The following is a 16,336-nucleotide window of genomic DNA, read 5'->3' as shown; positions in this document are numbered from 1 at the left end:
CTGGTGCTGCAGCTCCCCTGGCAGAGGAGCAGGAGCTCTTCTGGGCGTCAGAGCAGCAGCATCCCCATCCCCAACCATCTCCAGGCACCACTCTGAGCTCTGCTTTGTGCAGCCATTGCAACGAGCAGGGGTGGGAAGGATGGCTTGGAAAGGACCAGACAGTTTCAGCTGACCTGAAGGTTCCCTGAAAGCAAACTTGCTTTTCCTGCTCATCTTTTTGTTTGAATATATCCTTGAAAGAGATGGGCTCGTAAGAAGCCTGAAAAATTCTGCCTGGCCTGCCTAACAAATTCCCTGATGAAAAGGAGATCTCTGAACTTTTTTTTTTGTCATCTCTAAAGGTCTCAAGCTTGTCCAGAAGAGAGTAACAAGTCACTGGACTGGGGGAAGGGAGAGCTTGTCTGCACAGCTTCTGTGAGGTGTTGGGAAGAATTTCATTTATCAGAGGCTGAGAGGAGGTGCCAGGGCATGGCTTGGACTTGAGCTGCTGCAGGAAGAGGAGAGAGTGTGCTTGCCTTGGGTTTCTTTTTGCTTTGACGTGGGTTGGAAGGGAGGAACTGAAATGCTGCTTGCTCCAAAGCTGCTCCCTGTTTGAGTGAGGGGCTGGGGTGCAGCAGCCCTGCTGGGCTGAAGAAAATGAAGGAAGGAGAAAGAGAAATGTGCACGGAGCACCTGGCAGGACTGAACGTGCTGGGTGGAACCCATCCTGATCCCTCTGCCTCCCTCGCTCTCAGCCAGTGCAGCAGCCTGGTTGGACTCTCTGGTGTGGCCAGCCTGGTCCCAGCAGCCTGTGGAAATGCTGGGGGTGTGGATGGCTGGTGAGATGCCAGTGCCAGGACTCTCCCACCTGTGCTTGGGGTTCCTGATGCCTCTGCTCCTCCTAACACCGTAACGGCGAGAAAAAGCCCTTACCATGGTTTGCCTCTTTCAGGACTGCTTAGGGAAAAAAAGTATAAGCCCTGCTTTTCCTCTGCTGCAGTTTGTGTGCTTTCTTTGTCTTGCATGTCTTCCCGGGGACAGCTGCTCTAGTCTGGCTTCTGCTGCTTTTCTCAGAGTCCACCGTGTCTGTTTTGTGTCTGGGCTGCATGAAGATGTATTTGCTCTTTAGCTGCTTTGTGGCTCTGGTGCAGAGGGTCCCGCATCCGAAGTTGCATGGACCAGAGGACCTGCAGAGCTCTGGGTGTGCCTGAGGGGCTCTGCTCCATTCCCTCCCACCTGCGACTGGCAGGGGATGCCCCGGGGGGGAAGTTTGCTGCCCTCCCCCCGCCCCCTTCAGCCCAGCCAAGGAGTGGATCCGCATCCCGGTGGGGTTGGGCTTCCTATGTTTGCCTGGCAAGGACTTCACCCAAGCCCCCAGCACAGTGCATGTGAGGATGCCACGGTCCCAGGAGTGCTCCTAAACACTTTGCCCGGGCAGGGCGTTTCTTTTTCTGAGTCTTAACCAGGATACAAATTAAAACCCCCCCAAGCTCCCAGCTGAAAGCGCTTGGAAACTTTTTATCCATGCTCTGTGCACCCAAGAGGAATTTGTCTGCCGGCTGATTTGTTGTACTCTGACCATAACTTTTTTTAATATTTTAATTTTTTTTTGTTCCTTTGAGTTTCTCGATGGTAATGACTATGATGTGGCAATGCCATCTGTCTTCCTCAGAGTGCCGCTGCTACCGCCTCAACGGTTTCTCCCTTTTCAAGCGTCTGCCGCTTCCTCTCTCGTCAGGTTCCCGGGTGCTGGAGCAGAGTGTTGGGGAGTGGTTGGAGTCCCTTGGCCTGCAGCAGTATGAGAGCAAACTGCTTCTCAACGGCTTCGACGATGTCCGTTTCCTGGTGAGTGGCTGGGTGGCACCCACAAGCTCCAACAAATGTGGTCTTTGTGCTTTTTTTTTTGGCTAAATCTTGTTCCTGATCTTACCAGGTGCAGGGTTGGGTGCTGCAGCCCAGCAGAACGGGCTTTGGGGTGTGTTGGGTAAAAGGAGGCAGTGAGGGTTGTGTTGGGGTGTTCATCTTCACTTTTAATTCAGCTGTGAGATGGTTTTCACTCAGTTTTCGTCTTAAATTGTATTTCCTCTGCCCCCCCTAAATCTTTACAGTCCAGTTTACTCCAGAAATGAGAACTGTAGCTCATGAGTGTTTTGGAGAACTCCCAGAGCACTCTGTGTTCTGGACCATGAAGGAGGTGGTGGACTTCTTGTTGGAAGTATCCTGACTTTAAGCATGGAGGAAGTTAATGAGCTATACCTAATTGCACTGACACTGGTGGCTCTGAAACCCAACATGACAAGATGGGAGTGCTTCACGTGGAGGGTTTGGTTTTTTTTCCACTAAGGAACTTAAAGCAGCACAGTGTGAAAATCTGAGCTTGTATGGAGCAGTGAAGTGTAAAGACAAAAAGTTTTGGTGCTGCTCTTCCTGCAGAGCATAAAAAAATTACAGAGTGTTGACTCCCAAGTTTTGCAAATCAAGAAGTCCTAAAAATGGATGTAAAACTTTGGAGAAGTCTTTTGGACTTAATAATCTCCAACCTTGGAAAGGGAGTGGGGACATCCCTTGAGTGTATGGTGTGGAGAGATAACACCAGGAGGATGTGTGCTGGATGGAGAGGGCTTGGGGAGCACAGTGGTGAGGGGGACATGGGGGACACGTGGAGAGAAGGGAACACTGGGTAGGGCATGGATGGAGGGACAAGGAGGAGCACAGCCCAGCAGGGTCATTGGGGTATTTAAAGAATCATGGAATTGTTTTGGTTGGAAAAAACCTTTAAGATCAAGTCCAGCCATTAACCAGCACTGCCAAGGCCACCACTAAACCCTGTCCCTGGAGGCAAGATGTAATTATGCTTTTTAAAAATGACCTGACCAAGAGGATAGATGTCCCTGTGAATGGCATGGGATCTCCAAGCACCCCTGTAAGCTGAATAGGGTGGCATCATCCAGCCATACCCCTTGGCCTCTTGTCCCCCCTTCCCCTGGCAGTGCCCTGGGGCTGAGTTTTGCTGTGCTTTGTGCACCTTCAGCAGAGTTCCTGCTGGTGACAGGCAGTGGTCTCACCACACACCCTCCTGCCTTTACAGCATCCTACAGCTCTCTGTGGCACCTTCCCTCTTCCCTGGGGGGGAATTGCAGGTAAGCTGTCCCCACAGAAGCCCTGGGCACCCTTAGGGGGTTCTGGATTCCCAGTGTCCCTCCCAGGTGGTCTCAACCCTCTGGTGGACCCAGGACCCACTGTGCTTCAGGCAGATGCAGCCAACTCCATGCAAGGTTTCAGCATCACCCACACCCTGGGGTGGTCTCATTCAACTTCTGGGATGCTCTGGGGGTGGTGTAGTGAATTTAAATGAAATAAAACAAAACTCCATAGATCCCTGCTTGGAACCCTCTGCTGATGGATCTTTGACCTTTGTGGTATCAGAGGGCTGCTCTCAATCCAGCAGTTGGCTGGATCAAAACACCTTTGCTCTGCCTGGCCCTGCCTGACAGGGGTGATGATAGACCTCTCTCAGCACAGAAGTTTAATAACAGAGGAAATTAACTTTCCATTTGTCCCCAGAGAGGTAGGAGGTGGTGGCTGGGAAGCAGGAATTTTTATTGTCTGGACTTCAGGCTGTAAATAGTAACACTTGGTTGCAAACTGCCTGGTGCAGGATTTTGTCATTCGTAAGAGGGAAGCAAAGGCTTTGTGTAGATGTCTGATGATGTGATTTTATGGTGGATGTGGAAGGAGGTGCTTTTTAATCACAGGGGACTGATGTTCTTCTTCATCCAGTGCTGGGTCACCACTCCCAGTGCAGGAGATCAGCTTCTGCTGGTGTTGGGAGGTGGGACACTCCTCACTCACTCCTTTCCATTTTAAAAGCTTCAAATAATTTAACAAAAGTTTTCCTGCAAACCCTGCCTGAGTTTTGTTCTGCTCCTTATCCCTGTTTCTAGGAAGTTGACTCTGGTACCCCTGCCAAGAGTGGCTTTAAAACCTTCCATCCAAGTCCTGGCAACCTCAAGCTTGCACAATTAGCCTGGTGTGAAAGTTTAGTAATTAAGAATCTTTTCCTCTGTGGTTTTTTACTTGCTTTTAGCTTCTGATGTGGGAGTAAAACCTGCAGGTAGAGTACTAATGAGGAGCAAGCAGTTAATTTGTTTTGCTTAGTGGTTTTTGCTGTTCTCAGATGAATGACTGAGGGTGGTTGGTGCAGTGGGGATGTGGCTGCTTGGCTCCTGGCATGGCAGGCTGGCCATCCCTTTTCTGGTTTAGATAGATAGCAATTTCTTGCCACCTTCAAGTTGCTAACAAAGGATATTTGAAACTAAATGGCATTATTTTCCTGGAATTCAGTGTTTTCTGTCCCTGTTTCCCTCATTATGTGAAATATCTCAAGGTCTGAAGATGGTTGGGTAATGGGTTGCAAATTGCCAGATGGGCTGCAGGGCTAATTAAGTTTTAGCAGCAAAAATGAAGAAGTTGGGTGTCTTTTGCTACAGAAACACTCTTGCTTTCTGGGTAAGATTTCACATGGCATTGCTCCCCACCTCCAGTAGGCTGAGGATGCAATTCCCTTTGCTGCTGGAGCCCCCAGGTGCACTTTGGTGAGCAAACAAGAAGCTGATGCCTTGGGCAGACAAGAAAAGCATTGGGAGAGCAAACCCTGAGATGTGCAGTGATAAGACAGCTGTAAAACAGAGGCACCTCCTAGAAGAAGAGCTCTTTAATGTACTTGGATTGAACACTCAGCTTGCAGGAGGTGAGAACTCAAAGTAGGACGAGGAAGAGTCAAACAAAGAGTTTATCCTCTAATTGCAGGGGACTGGGGGAAATCCAGGAAAAAGCAGGTGTTTAAAATGTACTTTCTACCCACTAGGTAGCATCATGTTGGGAAGAGAAGAAAAAACACAACTGTAGGGTGCAAGAGGCTGTCTGGTGGGTTTTGGTGCTTCTGTAGCCCATACTTCAGTCAGTGCTGGTTTCAGGAATTCCTAATATCCTGGGTGTTTTCAGTTGGTTCTTGTGTTAATTTGCACACTGACCCCCACCCCGAGAAGGGAAATGATTCAGTTGCACACTATGGTCAAGTGGTTTTGAAAAGTGCTCTGTATAAATATGGGGCTTCTTAATTAGACATTAAAATAGGGAGGCAGAAACATGCTTTTGTTTCCAGGAATAATAATTCCCTTCTTTTCAGAAACCCAGGGCTTTGTTAGTAGGTGATGAGCTGTGCTCTCTGGACACACAACCTCACTGGTGGTAGCTCTGAGCAAACTGCAGCCCCAGGGAGCAGGAGGGGAAAATCATCCCCATCCCCATCCCTCCTTTGGGGTCTGCTCCTCTGTTTAACAGCTGAGAGTGACCTTGGGGACCTGCAGTTTTCACAGGTTTGTGTTGGAAAGACAGGGTTGGAGAGGTGATGTCCTGACATGTGTCTCTACCTGTGCTGTTTCTGTTCTGGGGAAATTGAGGACAAATAATAAGAGTATTACTTGTAGCACCAGTGAGTTCTGAGCTGTGTCAGGCAAAACTTGTGGGAATATTCTCACTTTTGGAACTGGCAGGCATTTTTTTGGATGGGTTAGCAGGTAAAAACAAGTGGACAGAACCAGGAGAAGGAGAAGGGATGACAAGTGTTAATCCATTAATGCAGTGAGTGTCACCCAGCCTGGACACAGCTCCTGGGGATGGGGCACTTGCAGCCCCCAAGGCAGAGTTTCTTGATCAGTGTTTCCATGATGTAAAATTCATGTTAAATCTGCAAAAGAAAACAAAATGATGCAGCACCTCAGTGACCCTGACCAGTTCCACAGCCCAAAACTTTAGGATATTTCTGAGTAATTCAAAGGATCCCAATTGAGTCTTGGCTCGGGGTGGATATTGCCAAGACAAATCAGCAGGATTATTTAAACACCAGTTTGATGTGACTTTAAAGCTGACTTGCCATGTTTTGGGAAAGAGGCTGAAATTGAGGTTTAATTTCAGATGGTGCATAATCTTTTGGCTTGGCTGAGGGGAAGAAAAGGGCTATAAAAGATGCTTGTTTGCTGAAATACTGAGTTCTCTTGCCAAATAGTGATATGCACATATTGGGCCATGCTTCTCTGTCTGACAAAATCCTTACATTCCCTTGAAGTTGCCTCCAGCAGCTTTGTTGTGGTGCTTATGGGGTGTTTTTTGCTGAACCCCCCAGCACAAACCTGCTGCCCAAGGGAGTGGGTGCCCTTTGCTGGTTTGGGGTGATCAGATTGTGGCACTCAACTTCTACTCTTAATGTAAGGCTTTCATTCCAAGTGCAGGGAGTTTAGCCAGCCAGGGATTTAAAAAAAAAAAAAAAAAAAAGAAGCTAAAAGGGAGATAAACTTTCAAATTCTGCTTCACTGCCTGCTGGAATTTGCTTGTTAGAGGGGAAAGGTTTATTTGTGTGATGGGTAAACATAATTGAAGCTGCTAGCTGAGACTTACTGGCATGGGTTGTGCTGTCCTTGACTTAGCAAAAATACAGCTCTGCAAGTAGAAAAAAGCCCTCAGCAGAATTGCATGCCAAATGTTGACAGGACTAATGAACCAGGGCTACCCCACCACCCAAAAGGAGCCCCAGCACTGCTGCCTCCCACGTGGAGCAAATGCAGCCCTGGGGGCTGCACAGGAGCCCCATTGCCTCATCCTTCACCAGAGGAGGGAAAGAAAAGGTCAGATCACAAACCCAGAGCAGTGAGTGAGCAGTGTCCTTCAGAAAAATGCACTATAAATCCACTTAATTGTCCTTGACTGGTAATAAGCTGGAGGAGCTGTAAGAGGAGGAAAAATGTCACAAGAATATGGACCAAGAGGGATTTGGCTGCTCCCAGAGCTCAGTCCTGTCTCCTGCCATCACCAGGGTGTCTGCAGCAGATGCTCCCTTCGGGAGGTCCATGGGAAGCTGGTTTTGCACTCTGAGTGCATCCCTGTGCCCTTGGAATGACCGAGAGGAAGAGCCCAGACTGGGTTTGGGGACAGAGGGGACGTGGCCAGTGTAAGAAGGAACTGCAGTAATTCGTGGTAGAATTCCCCCCCAGGAGCAGGCAAGGAAATGACATAACCTGTGCCCTCACTTGGAGTATTTTGTGGTCCCCCAGATCCCATAAACGTGTCTGAGATGTTTCCAAAAGCTTTTCCCTTCCCTCGGAGGGCTGAATGTTTGCTGCTACCCCAGGCAGCTTTTCAGGCTGACATCTGAGAAGGGCAAACCTCTGGCAATTGTTCCATTATTTTGTAGCTGAACTTTTTATTCAGTCCAAAGATATTTTGATTCACCAATGAGCAGGTAAAACCAGAACATAAACCATTTTTTATAGTTTTGTTTCTTCGGGTTTTTTTTTTTAAATTGTTCAAGCCTGGATTCCCAGGGAGTGTGTGGAAAGCAGCTCATGCTGATTCAATGAGACAGCATCAGGAACAGAAATCTGTTCTCCCTGCATAGTGCCCTGGGCTCCTCTGAGTTGCTTTTTCTTTCCTATTTTTCTTATAATTGGGGATAAGTGGTAAAAACACGACAGCACTGGAAGGATGGGGTGTCCACAGATAACTTAGAGTGCTGACATTAACTTGGTTAATTGTATGTCAGTGCCACGTTAGATAACCCTGCAGTGGGTTTTGTCAGGGAAGAGCTTTTCCATTCTCTCTCTGTGTGTGAGCAAATGGTTCCTAAAATTTCAGGGCTGAGGCTTTGGCTCAGTGTGTGAGAAGAACTGAAGTTCAGCTCAGCAAGTGTCTGGACTGAAGACACCTCTCCCAGCAACCAGCTGGGTCTCCTTCACCCTACAAAAGTTCTGGGTGTTGGTTGATACCTGCACAATGTTGATTTTCACCCCATCACAGTCCTGCTGGAGCGTGGGGCATCTCCTGGTGGCCACAGTGAATTGTCACTCTTTTTTGCATGGTTCCCAGATGCTGGTCCCCTGGGCTTTTAGCATGCTCTGCAACTCTGCACCTCAGAGGTTTTTTTCCCTCTGTCCATATAAAACTTGTCACTTTATTGGAGTCACCTGGAGAAAACTGAGCTGACATCTTCCAGTAGTGTTTTGCACCCAGTAATGATCTATGGAAGCAGTGACCTAGCAGGGATCCCATGGAGGTTTTCCTCCTTACACACTTGGTGAAGCAAAGAGAAAACTTGGCAGCACTTGGAGAATAATTTAGTGTAGAGCCAGGTGAGCCCCCCTTGTTGGTTCCAAGCTTGGTTCCAAGTTCTGTTCATCCAGGCAGAAGCTCTTGAGTGCTTGGTTCTGGGCTTGGTCTTCCTGAAGCTCAGCCCTGCACTGGGCTTTGGTGACTGAGTTTGGGAATGAGTCTGGCTGGAAGTAAACCCTGCTCATACCAACCCAGACATGGGGGGGATTTACCCTTCAAGGATTGCTAATCAGATTTAGGGGATCTTTTTGGCTTGGTTCATGGCAGCTGGCAGGTTTATTAGTGAAATGAATTTCATTTCTTTTTCTGAGCTAGGCAGGGAGAATGCCAGCCACATGCCACATGGTATTGTCAGCATTACTGACAGCCTCCTAGAAGTACATTTCTCATGTGGTCCCCAGACTGATTTTGGTGCCCGGGATGAACACTCCATAAGAGCAGAATTGGATCCATGCTTGAGGAGTTTTGCCAAGTTTCTGAGTGGAAATCAATTCATACAATGAAATGAAGTTATTTTGATGGCTCTCCAGGGGGGTTCAGATGCTGCTTGGGTGGTTTACAAGGACTGGGCTTTAGCCATGATGGTGTTGGGGGTTTTGGGGATTTCTCTAGAAGGGAATGATGAGGGCAGAGACATAGAAGGATCTGAGATTTGAGGCTGAGCAGAAGCTCTCCAGGTGATGGAGATGGACTGCATGGAAAGCAGCAAGTTTGGAGTGGATTTTGTAGAGCAGAGTGAGTGGATCAGAACTGGCAATTTAGAGGATACTTATATTTGATTCATTAGTAGCTCCAGGCCCAATAAACATTAAAAAAGCCATTAAAGTAGCAGTTAATTTTTTTTTCCCTCTAAATAAAATTGCCTGGAGTTGACAACCATGACCGATTCCCTCTGTTGCCATTGTCACACTGCCAGTCAGCATGGGGAGGAAAATCAAACAGAAATGAAGTGGCTGTGTGTTAATCTAGGATTTATTGTCAGGTTTTGTGGAGGGCCACGTTCCACAATCAATGCTCTGCAAAGAGCTGGGACTTGGTTGTCGTGCCCTTCACTAAACAAATATTTCTTTTCCCCAAGTTGCCACTGAACTGCCTCAAACTGCAGATACCACAAAGGGGAGGTTTGAAACCTCCTGGATCACAAGACCATTATTACAAATTACAAATCTGGATTTATGGTGGCCAAGCCCTGCTACCCTGGCTCTGAGATTGGGGTGTGCAGGTCCTAGTTTTGGGGTCCACTTGGAGGTGAAGAAGCTGCTGGTGTGGGTTTGTTGGAGGGGCTGAGAAGTTTAGGGATGGGTGATGGAGCTGGAGATATTTTTTTTTTGCCTGTAAGAGGAGGTGATGCTCTGTGCTATCTCCAGGTTCTTGGGTGAATGAAAAGCCCCCAAGTGCAAATCATGCACTCCAAACCCTGCAGGGAAAGAAGCAGCTTCCTCAGCTACTGGTAAATTTGGGGACAGGGAGCTCATTGCCACCAGCAGTGGCTTTGTCACCTCTTTAATTACCTTCACTAATGCTCATATTTCTGAATTTCACTGCCTTCCCTTATCCCCAGGATGCTCCCCAAGGCTGTGGGACTGTGAATCCCAGCAGCTTTACACAAGTCTGGCAGCAGGAGCAGGCAGAGAGCTCCAGCAGGGCCACGTGGGGCTCTGAATCCTCTTGCTGGTCACATCACTGAGCCACAATCATCTGCTGGGCAGTATGAGCTGCATGCTGGCATTAAGTTGCTGAAAGCTTCAGCTAGGCAGTACCTAGATGACCAAAATGAGGGTCCTTGATCCTTTTTTTTCCCCTGAAAATGAGAAATTGAAGTGGAAGGGAGTTAAGGAAGGTGCAGTTTGTGTTTAGGCTGGGTCTGTGATGAGCTGGGTGCATCTCCATCTCCTTCATCCAAGCTTTTGGTTGCCAGAAGTAAAGCAGTAGCAGTGACAGCAAAATCCTTGACAAGATGCAAATTGTCTTGAACATACAGAGGGGAAAAAGAGCTTTGAATGCATTAATCTAAGAAAAACATGAATGCTTTGGCTCCTGCAGCTGCCTGCACTGGGCTGTAGATGTTTGCAGAAGCCTTTGGAGGCTGGAAAAGCTGTGTTTGGGTTTTGCATCTGTTGCTTTTAATAGCAACCCCATTCTGGTCCCTGTCTTCCCTGCAGTCCTTTGCCTGTCTTTATTTAATACCAGGTTTAGTACCAGAGGCAGAACTCACGTTAGGATTCATTAATGGGATTCATTAAACTCCAGCGAAGTCGCCGCGTCCTATGCGAAACTTTCTGTGCCTCGGGTCCTTCCTTTGCTGGAGAGAGAGAATGGAGCAGGGCCAGGCTCTGGGCAAGAAGCAGCATCTGAAAATTGGGTAGTTAAATGCCTGCAGAGTGCCTGGCTGGAGGAGGATCTCTGGCAGATTGCAGCAGCTCAGGTTTTGGCAGGATTGCCTTGGGGTCACCTCGCCAGCAGTGGGGGACGATGCTGCCACGATGCTGCCTCCTTCCAATGTAACCTCAGACTGAGCTTTGTGTTTTGGTTTTTGTTTTTTTTTTTCTTGCCTTTAATGAGAAACCTGGAGCCTCGCAGGCTGTTTAATTACAGTGCAAGATGTGAAGCATGACTGAAGTAGAGCTTTTCTCTGAGCACTTGCGTTGCCACAGGCTGCACCAGGAGCCTTTGGGGCTCCCCGGATGAGGATGTGGGGTAGAGATCTCTGTTGTCCTTTGGGGTGATACAGAGGGCAGAGACAGTGCTCAGAAATTGTGTGTATTTGTGTCTTTCCACAGAGGAAGTTCTGAGGAAGCTGAAGGCCAGGTTAGGGAGTGAAATGGTTTGACTTCATGATCTTGGAGGTCTCTTCCAACCTGAGTGACTCTATGAAAGTCCACCTGGAGTGGCTGGCAGTCAGTCTGCAGCCAAGGAGTGGGATTCACCTTGCCCAGTTTCAGTTATCAGTGGCTGGGATGATGGTTCAGGCTCTTTGGAATCAGAGAAGGATTCATCCAGGTGATACATTTCACCCTGGAGTAGATGCACTGGAGAAGTAATCCCTTCCTTCAGCAAACGTGTGTGTGGTTGGAGCTCAGGAAGAAATTTTTGCTTCTGTGCCTATTGAAAAAACAAAATAAATTCAGACTCTGCTTCCTTGTGGATGTTTTGGGGATGATCCCAGCTCTTCTGGGAATAAAAAAAAAAATCACCCAAGATTTTTCTGTCAAGACTGATTAATATACACGTGTGGTGCTGTACTAAAAATCTGGCTTAACCAAGGGTGTACGTCCTAGGAACAAGCCCTGAACAAGCCACTTGCAGCACAGGAAATGCTGAGGGCTAATTTCTGATGGAAACAGGGAGAAAAGTCTGAGGTGTTGGGATAAATGGGGCTTTCAGATGTCCCCTTCTCCCTCTGCACAGATGGAAGCGAGAGCTCTGGCTTGGGTGCAGCCCTGAGCCAGGGGAAATGTGCAGAGTGAAAAGCACTTGTCAAAATGAATGAAGTCTGAAATAGGTCTTTGGAAAGTCTTTTTGATTCTAATTGGCATTTCTGAGGCTGCTGCTGGAGGATCATAGAGGCAAACAGCAGAGTGAGCCCCTGGGTTCCTCTTCCCCTCCTCAGGCGTTTGCTGAATCCGTCCTCAGAGGACCCAGAGAGGAACTTAAAACAAGCAAACAAAAACCTGTACTGGGATATTGTTTAAAAATAAAATAGAAACTCCTGCCCAAACCCCCTTGCAGCAGTTTTTCTGAATTGTAACCAAGAGGCTTTGTTTCATCTCTGTGACAAAAGCCTCGTTGGAGCTGCTGGGTGTGGATGTGTCTGTGGCCTCCTTGGTCCAGCAAGAATCTGGTTCCAGGACAGCTCCTTCAGCCCCATGCCCAGCGTGATCCAGTGGTGCAGAGGTCGGGAAGGATGGAGCTAGCACTGGGAAGCAAGGAAGATATGCCAGGAGAGGCAGGGAAGGCTGGAAGCTGCAGCAGACCCCAGCTGGGCCTGTGTGTCTGGGAACCCTCTTTGCTTAGGGGGCTTTTTGTGCCAAGCCAGGTCCTGGTGGAGCAGAGAGGAGGTTTTGCAGGGCCAGGGCACAAACCAAACCTGCAGGGCTCAGAACCAGCAGTGACCCAAGTGGAGCATCTCTGCCCCTTGGCTTTTGCCTGAACAGCGTGTTAAATGCAGGCAGGTTTCCTGGTTTGAACAGCTCATCTGTTCAGCTGGCAAAGGTTAAAAGATCTCCAGTGTGTTTGCATTTAATGATCTATTTTAGTGGCAGATTATCTTTTTTTTTTTCTCGTAGGAGATGAAGTCTGGATGGGTTTAAAGGACGTTCCTCTAAGCACAGGCTCCTGCACAATAGGCTGGGATGATTTATTCGGCGCTGCTACGCTTTGTCTTTCCTTGTTAAGTACCCTGAGAATCCAGACTGGCACTGAGGGAATTAAACCTGACACATAAAAATAAGGAGTGTTGAAGAAAGCTGTAGGCTTGACAGTGTTTAACTAGCTTGTACCCTTGCTCTATAGCAAGCAATTTTCCTTGAATCTGAGATATTGGAAGTGGGAGAACACCTATTGCCCGGCCGTGTCAGTGTCAAACAGGCAGCTGCTGGTTTGGGAGCCAGGAATTACTGCTAACAGCAGGTTAGCACCAAAAAGTCTCAACATGAGGAAAATAAGTTTGAATCCAAATCTAAATAGGACTTAGATTCAAGCTTGTTGAGTTTTTATACATGAGAATTCCTCCTCTGCATTGTCCCAGCTCCAACTTGCCATCCCGGTCAAGCCCCACACCAGCTGCAGCTCCAGCACTCAGCTCTTTTTTAAGCAGCAGAACCCCAAGACGGGCAGGCAGGGGGAGCAGAGTGGGCCAAGGTGTCAGAACTGCAGGTTTCAGGTGCCTGAGATGTGACAGTGACCTGTGGGGACCTGGGTCAGTGGGTCCCTCCCTGTGCTTCCCTTTGGCTTGCCAGGCAGGGCAGCCCTGCTTTGCTCTCCAGACTTAAAGGAGAAATCCCATTGCTTGCTTTAGCTCTCTTCTGTCCATTTAAAAAGTAGAAAAACCATCTCCCTCTAGAAGATGAATTCCTGGAACAGATGATGCCTCCCAAGGACCCTCTGGCAGCTCCTGCAGCAGAGCTGTAGCATGCAAAGCTGCTTGTGCCAGGTGAGCTGCATGTCAGGGGAGTTAAGCTGCCTTTAATCCTTTCCCTCTTCCCCTGAGCTGAGCACACAGTCTCCTGCTGTTACAGAAATCCACATTAAACGTGTCTCCTTGGCTTAAAGTTTGTAAGCAGGAAAAGGGAGGGATGCTGTCACTTTTCTTGGTGGGATGCTGCTGGAGTGATCCCTGTCTCTGGCACTGCACACAGGAGGGGTTTGCTCTCAATGCAATGGAGCCTGATGCTGCTCCTGCACCAAATGGGCACCCTTGGAGCCTTCAAGCAGCAAACAGCCTTTTTTTTTACATTTTTTCCCCATTAATTTTATGCAGTTCAGGTGTGCACAGAACAGCTTGTGTGCCATCCTTGTGCAGAGCTTTGTGTGCAGCATTTGTCACTCAGGTCTCACTTCACCTTCCTTGTGGGACATGAGGTGCACTCCAGGAAGCCCAGAACTGGTATCAGTGTGTCCCCAAGTCCCTGCAGAGCTGCCCCCCACCCACAGTGCTGCAGACATGTGCTGCTGCCTTAAACCAACCTTCTGGCAACCAGGGACTGAACCAAGCTCATCAGCTGCAGGGCCCCCAGTCCTGGATCTTTCTGCTGTTTAAACAACTCTTAGAGAAATGTTTTTGTGCTGTGGGTGTCTGCTGGCCAGCCAGGAATTGAGGGCATTGGGCATCCCAGCCTGGCAGGGGAGGATGGAGGCAGAGGAGCTGTGGGTGCTGGTAGGCTCAGCCTGTCTGCAGGGCTCTGCTTCTCCACCACCCACTGCTTTAATTTGCCACTCTCATTTGCTAAATAATTGTTTCTCTGCAGTCTGGCCTCTGAGGGCAGCTCTCCCAGTGACATTGCTTGGGGCATCTCTTATCTGTGACATTAATTCTGCTGCTCTGGATGTTTTATTTCCATGGTGGAGGGGAAGGGCAGCAGTTGGGGTTGGAGAGCCACATGTTGTCCATCCTGATGGTTATTGCAGGGGGTCAGGGAAGCAGTGGGAGCAATCTTGCCTAGCCCTGGGGCTGTCCTACACCGGGCACAAGCCAAGAAAGCCAGGAGCAAAGTGGCCACTGGCATTGCCATCAACGAGCCAGGTGGTGTGTGGCTGCAGGGCTGGTGTCTGGCTCCCTCAAAGCCACCTGGTGACTCTTGTAAAGCCATTGCTGGAGGCAAGCTGTCCCCTCTGGGGTCCTCTGTCTGCAAACGGGCTTGTCCAGTTTGGTGTCACCATCCATTTGGAGTCACCATCGCTGGAGGTGTTCAGAAAATGTGTGGATGTGACATTTCAGGACATGGTTTGGTGGGCACGGTGGGGCTGTGCTTATGGCTGGGTTTGATGATCTTTGAGGGCTTTTCCAACCTTAATGACTCTGTGATTCCATGATCTGGGAGTGAACGGGGCAGTAAAAGGGCTGTTCCTCCTCCCTTGCAGTGTTGCCCTTGCCAGGGCACCCCGTGGTGGGTCAGTGGTTCTGAGAGCAGTTCAGCACTTTCCTCTCTGGATGTTGTGTTTGGAGTCTGTAGCACTGAGCTTTTGCAAGCTGCAACACTATGGAAAGAGGGCAGGGTAGAAATACAAAGCATTTGCTGCCCTTTCAAGAGGATACTTGGCCATCTTCCCTTGCTGTTCCCTCCTGAAGGCCTGGCTGTTCAGCCTGCCTGTGCCCTTGCAGCAGCAGCTTGCCCGACAGCCAATTTTAATTAGGTTTCTCTTATAAAACCAAAATGTGGAACAGCAAAGTGCTGTCAGCTCAGACCTTCAGCTGAGACTCTCCTGAGAGCTGAGGGAGGCAGTTCTGGGGAGGGAGGAGGGGGGTCCAGGCTCCAGCTGAAGCCCTTGTCAAGCTGCAGCGTGGTTCTTCCAGCCATGGGGAGACATTTGTGGGCTTTCTGCTGAGCTCTCCCCAGGTATGAGGGGTGTGGGTTGGGATGGAGGCTGTCAAGAGGGGGGTAACAGCACACTCTGCCTGCCTGTGCTCTCCATGAGGAGATGTTCAAGCATGGAAAATGTGCTACCAGAACCTCACTGCCTGGGGGACCAGGGATAAATCTGACCTTTGCCAGGTGTCCTGGAAGGAAATCGGGATTTCTTGGTGGCCCTAGAGGCTGAGGAGAGTGGGATGCCCCTTTTCCAGCACCATGCATGGAGTGGGGACAGGGGTGGCTTGGGCAGGGGGGAGCAGGGTTGTTTGGCAGTGATTCATCTGTGCTTTGATCACTCCTCCTCCTGCCGTGTGGGGACACTCTGGGAGGTGAGGTCAGGATGGTGATGTTGATCTCTGCTCCCACTCCTGATGTGGCTTGTGTTGCCCTCTGCTCCCATGTCACCTCTTCATGTCCCCTCAGGGCTGTAATGTCATGGAAGACCAGGACCTCCGGGACATTGGGATCAGTGACCCCCAGCACCGTCGGAAGCTCCTCCAGGCTGCTCGCTCCCTCCCCAAGGTCAGCACTGATGTCCCTCTGGGGAAGGAAGCTGTGATGGGGCAGAGGAAACAGAAGCCAGGCCCTGTGACCCAGGGAGGGGTTGCAGGGGCAGTGAGAAGGGGTTTGGGGATAGCAGGGAGGAGAAGGAGGAGGAGGAGGAGGAGAAGGAGGAGGAGATGGGTCAGGCTGTGTGGATGGGATGACTCCATGCTGGGGGGAGGGTGGCTGTCCCTCCTGCCTGTCTTGATCCCAAGTGCATTCCCTGTTTGTTCAGTGGTCTGCACACTGATTTCCATTGACCCTGTCAGCCTTGTGCTCCCAGCCCCCTGGGGCTTTTAACCCCTTTTGTTGTGTTTTTACAGTTGAAACCCCTGGGCTGTGATGGGAACACTCAGCCTTCAGTCCCTGCCTGGCTCGACTCCTTGGGGCTGCAGGATTACATCCAGTCCTTCCTCTCGAGTGGCTACAGCTCTATTGACACTGTGAAAAACCTCTGGGAGCTTGAAATAGTAAACGTGAGTGTTGCCTTTCTCATACCACAGCAGCAAGGTCCTGCCTGGGACCAGGGCTGGGACTTGCAGGGAGCTGTGTGAAGTGGGAACACAGAGCTGCACCCAGGG

The 16,336-nt window shown here is 49.4% G+C and overlaps 1 protein-coding gene across 9 annotated transcripts in view; it reads left to right on the top strand.

Annotated features, from left to right (window-relative positions):
* ANKS1A (ankyrin repeat and sterile alpha motif domain containing 1A) overlaps positions 1 to 16,336 on the top strand; it is a 104,103-nt gene that overhangs the window by 74,367 nt on the left and 13,400 nt on the right. For 5 of the 9 annotated variants that reach the window (XR_003988564.1, XM_030465368.1, XM_030465365.1 and 2 more), the window contains 3 exons: positions 1,652 to 1,824; positions 15,636 to 15,734; positions 16,079 to 16,231. Coding sequence is in view for 8 of the 9 variants with exons in the window: in XM_030465368.1 (XP_030321228.1) it covers positions 1,652 to 1,824; positions 15,636 to 15,734; positions 16,079 to 16,231 (425 nt within the window). In the remaining variant the exon portion in view is untranslated. Of the gene's footprint in view, positions 1 to 1,651; positions 1,825 to 12,457; positions 13,295 to 15,635; positions 15,735 to 16,078; positions 16,232 to 16,336 lie in introns of those variants that run through there. The other 4 variants (XM_030465372.1, XM_030465369.1, XM_030465370.1 and 1 more) reach the window with 3 other exon arrangements.

The sequence above is a fragment of the Calypte anna genome, chromosome 26 (assembly GCF_003957555.1).
Source record: "Calypte anna isolate BGI_N300 chromosome 26, bCalAnn1_v1.p, whole genome shotgun sequence".
NCBI lineage: Eukaryota > Metazoa > Chordata > Aves > Apodiformes > Trochilidae > Calypte > Calypte anna.
This window is presented reverse-complemented; position numbering and strand designations above follow the sequence as displayed.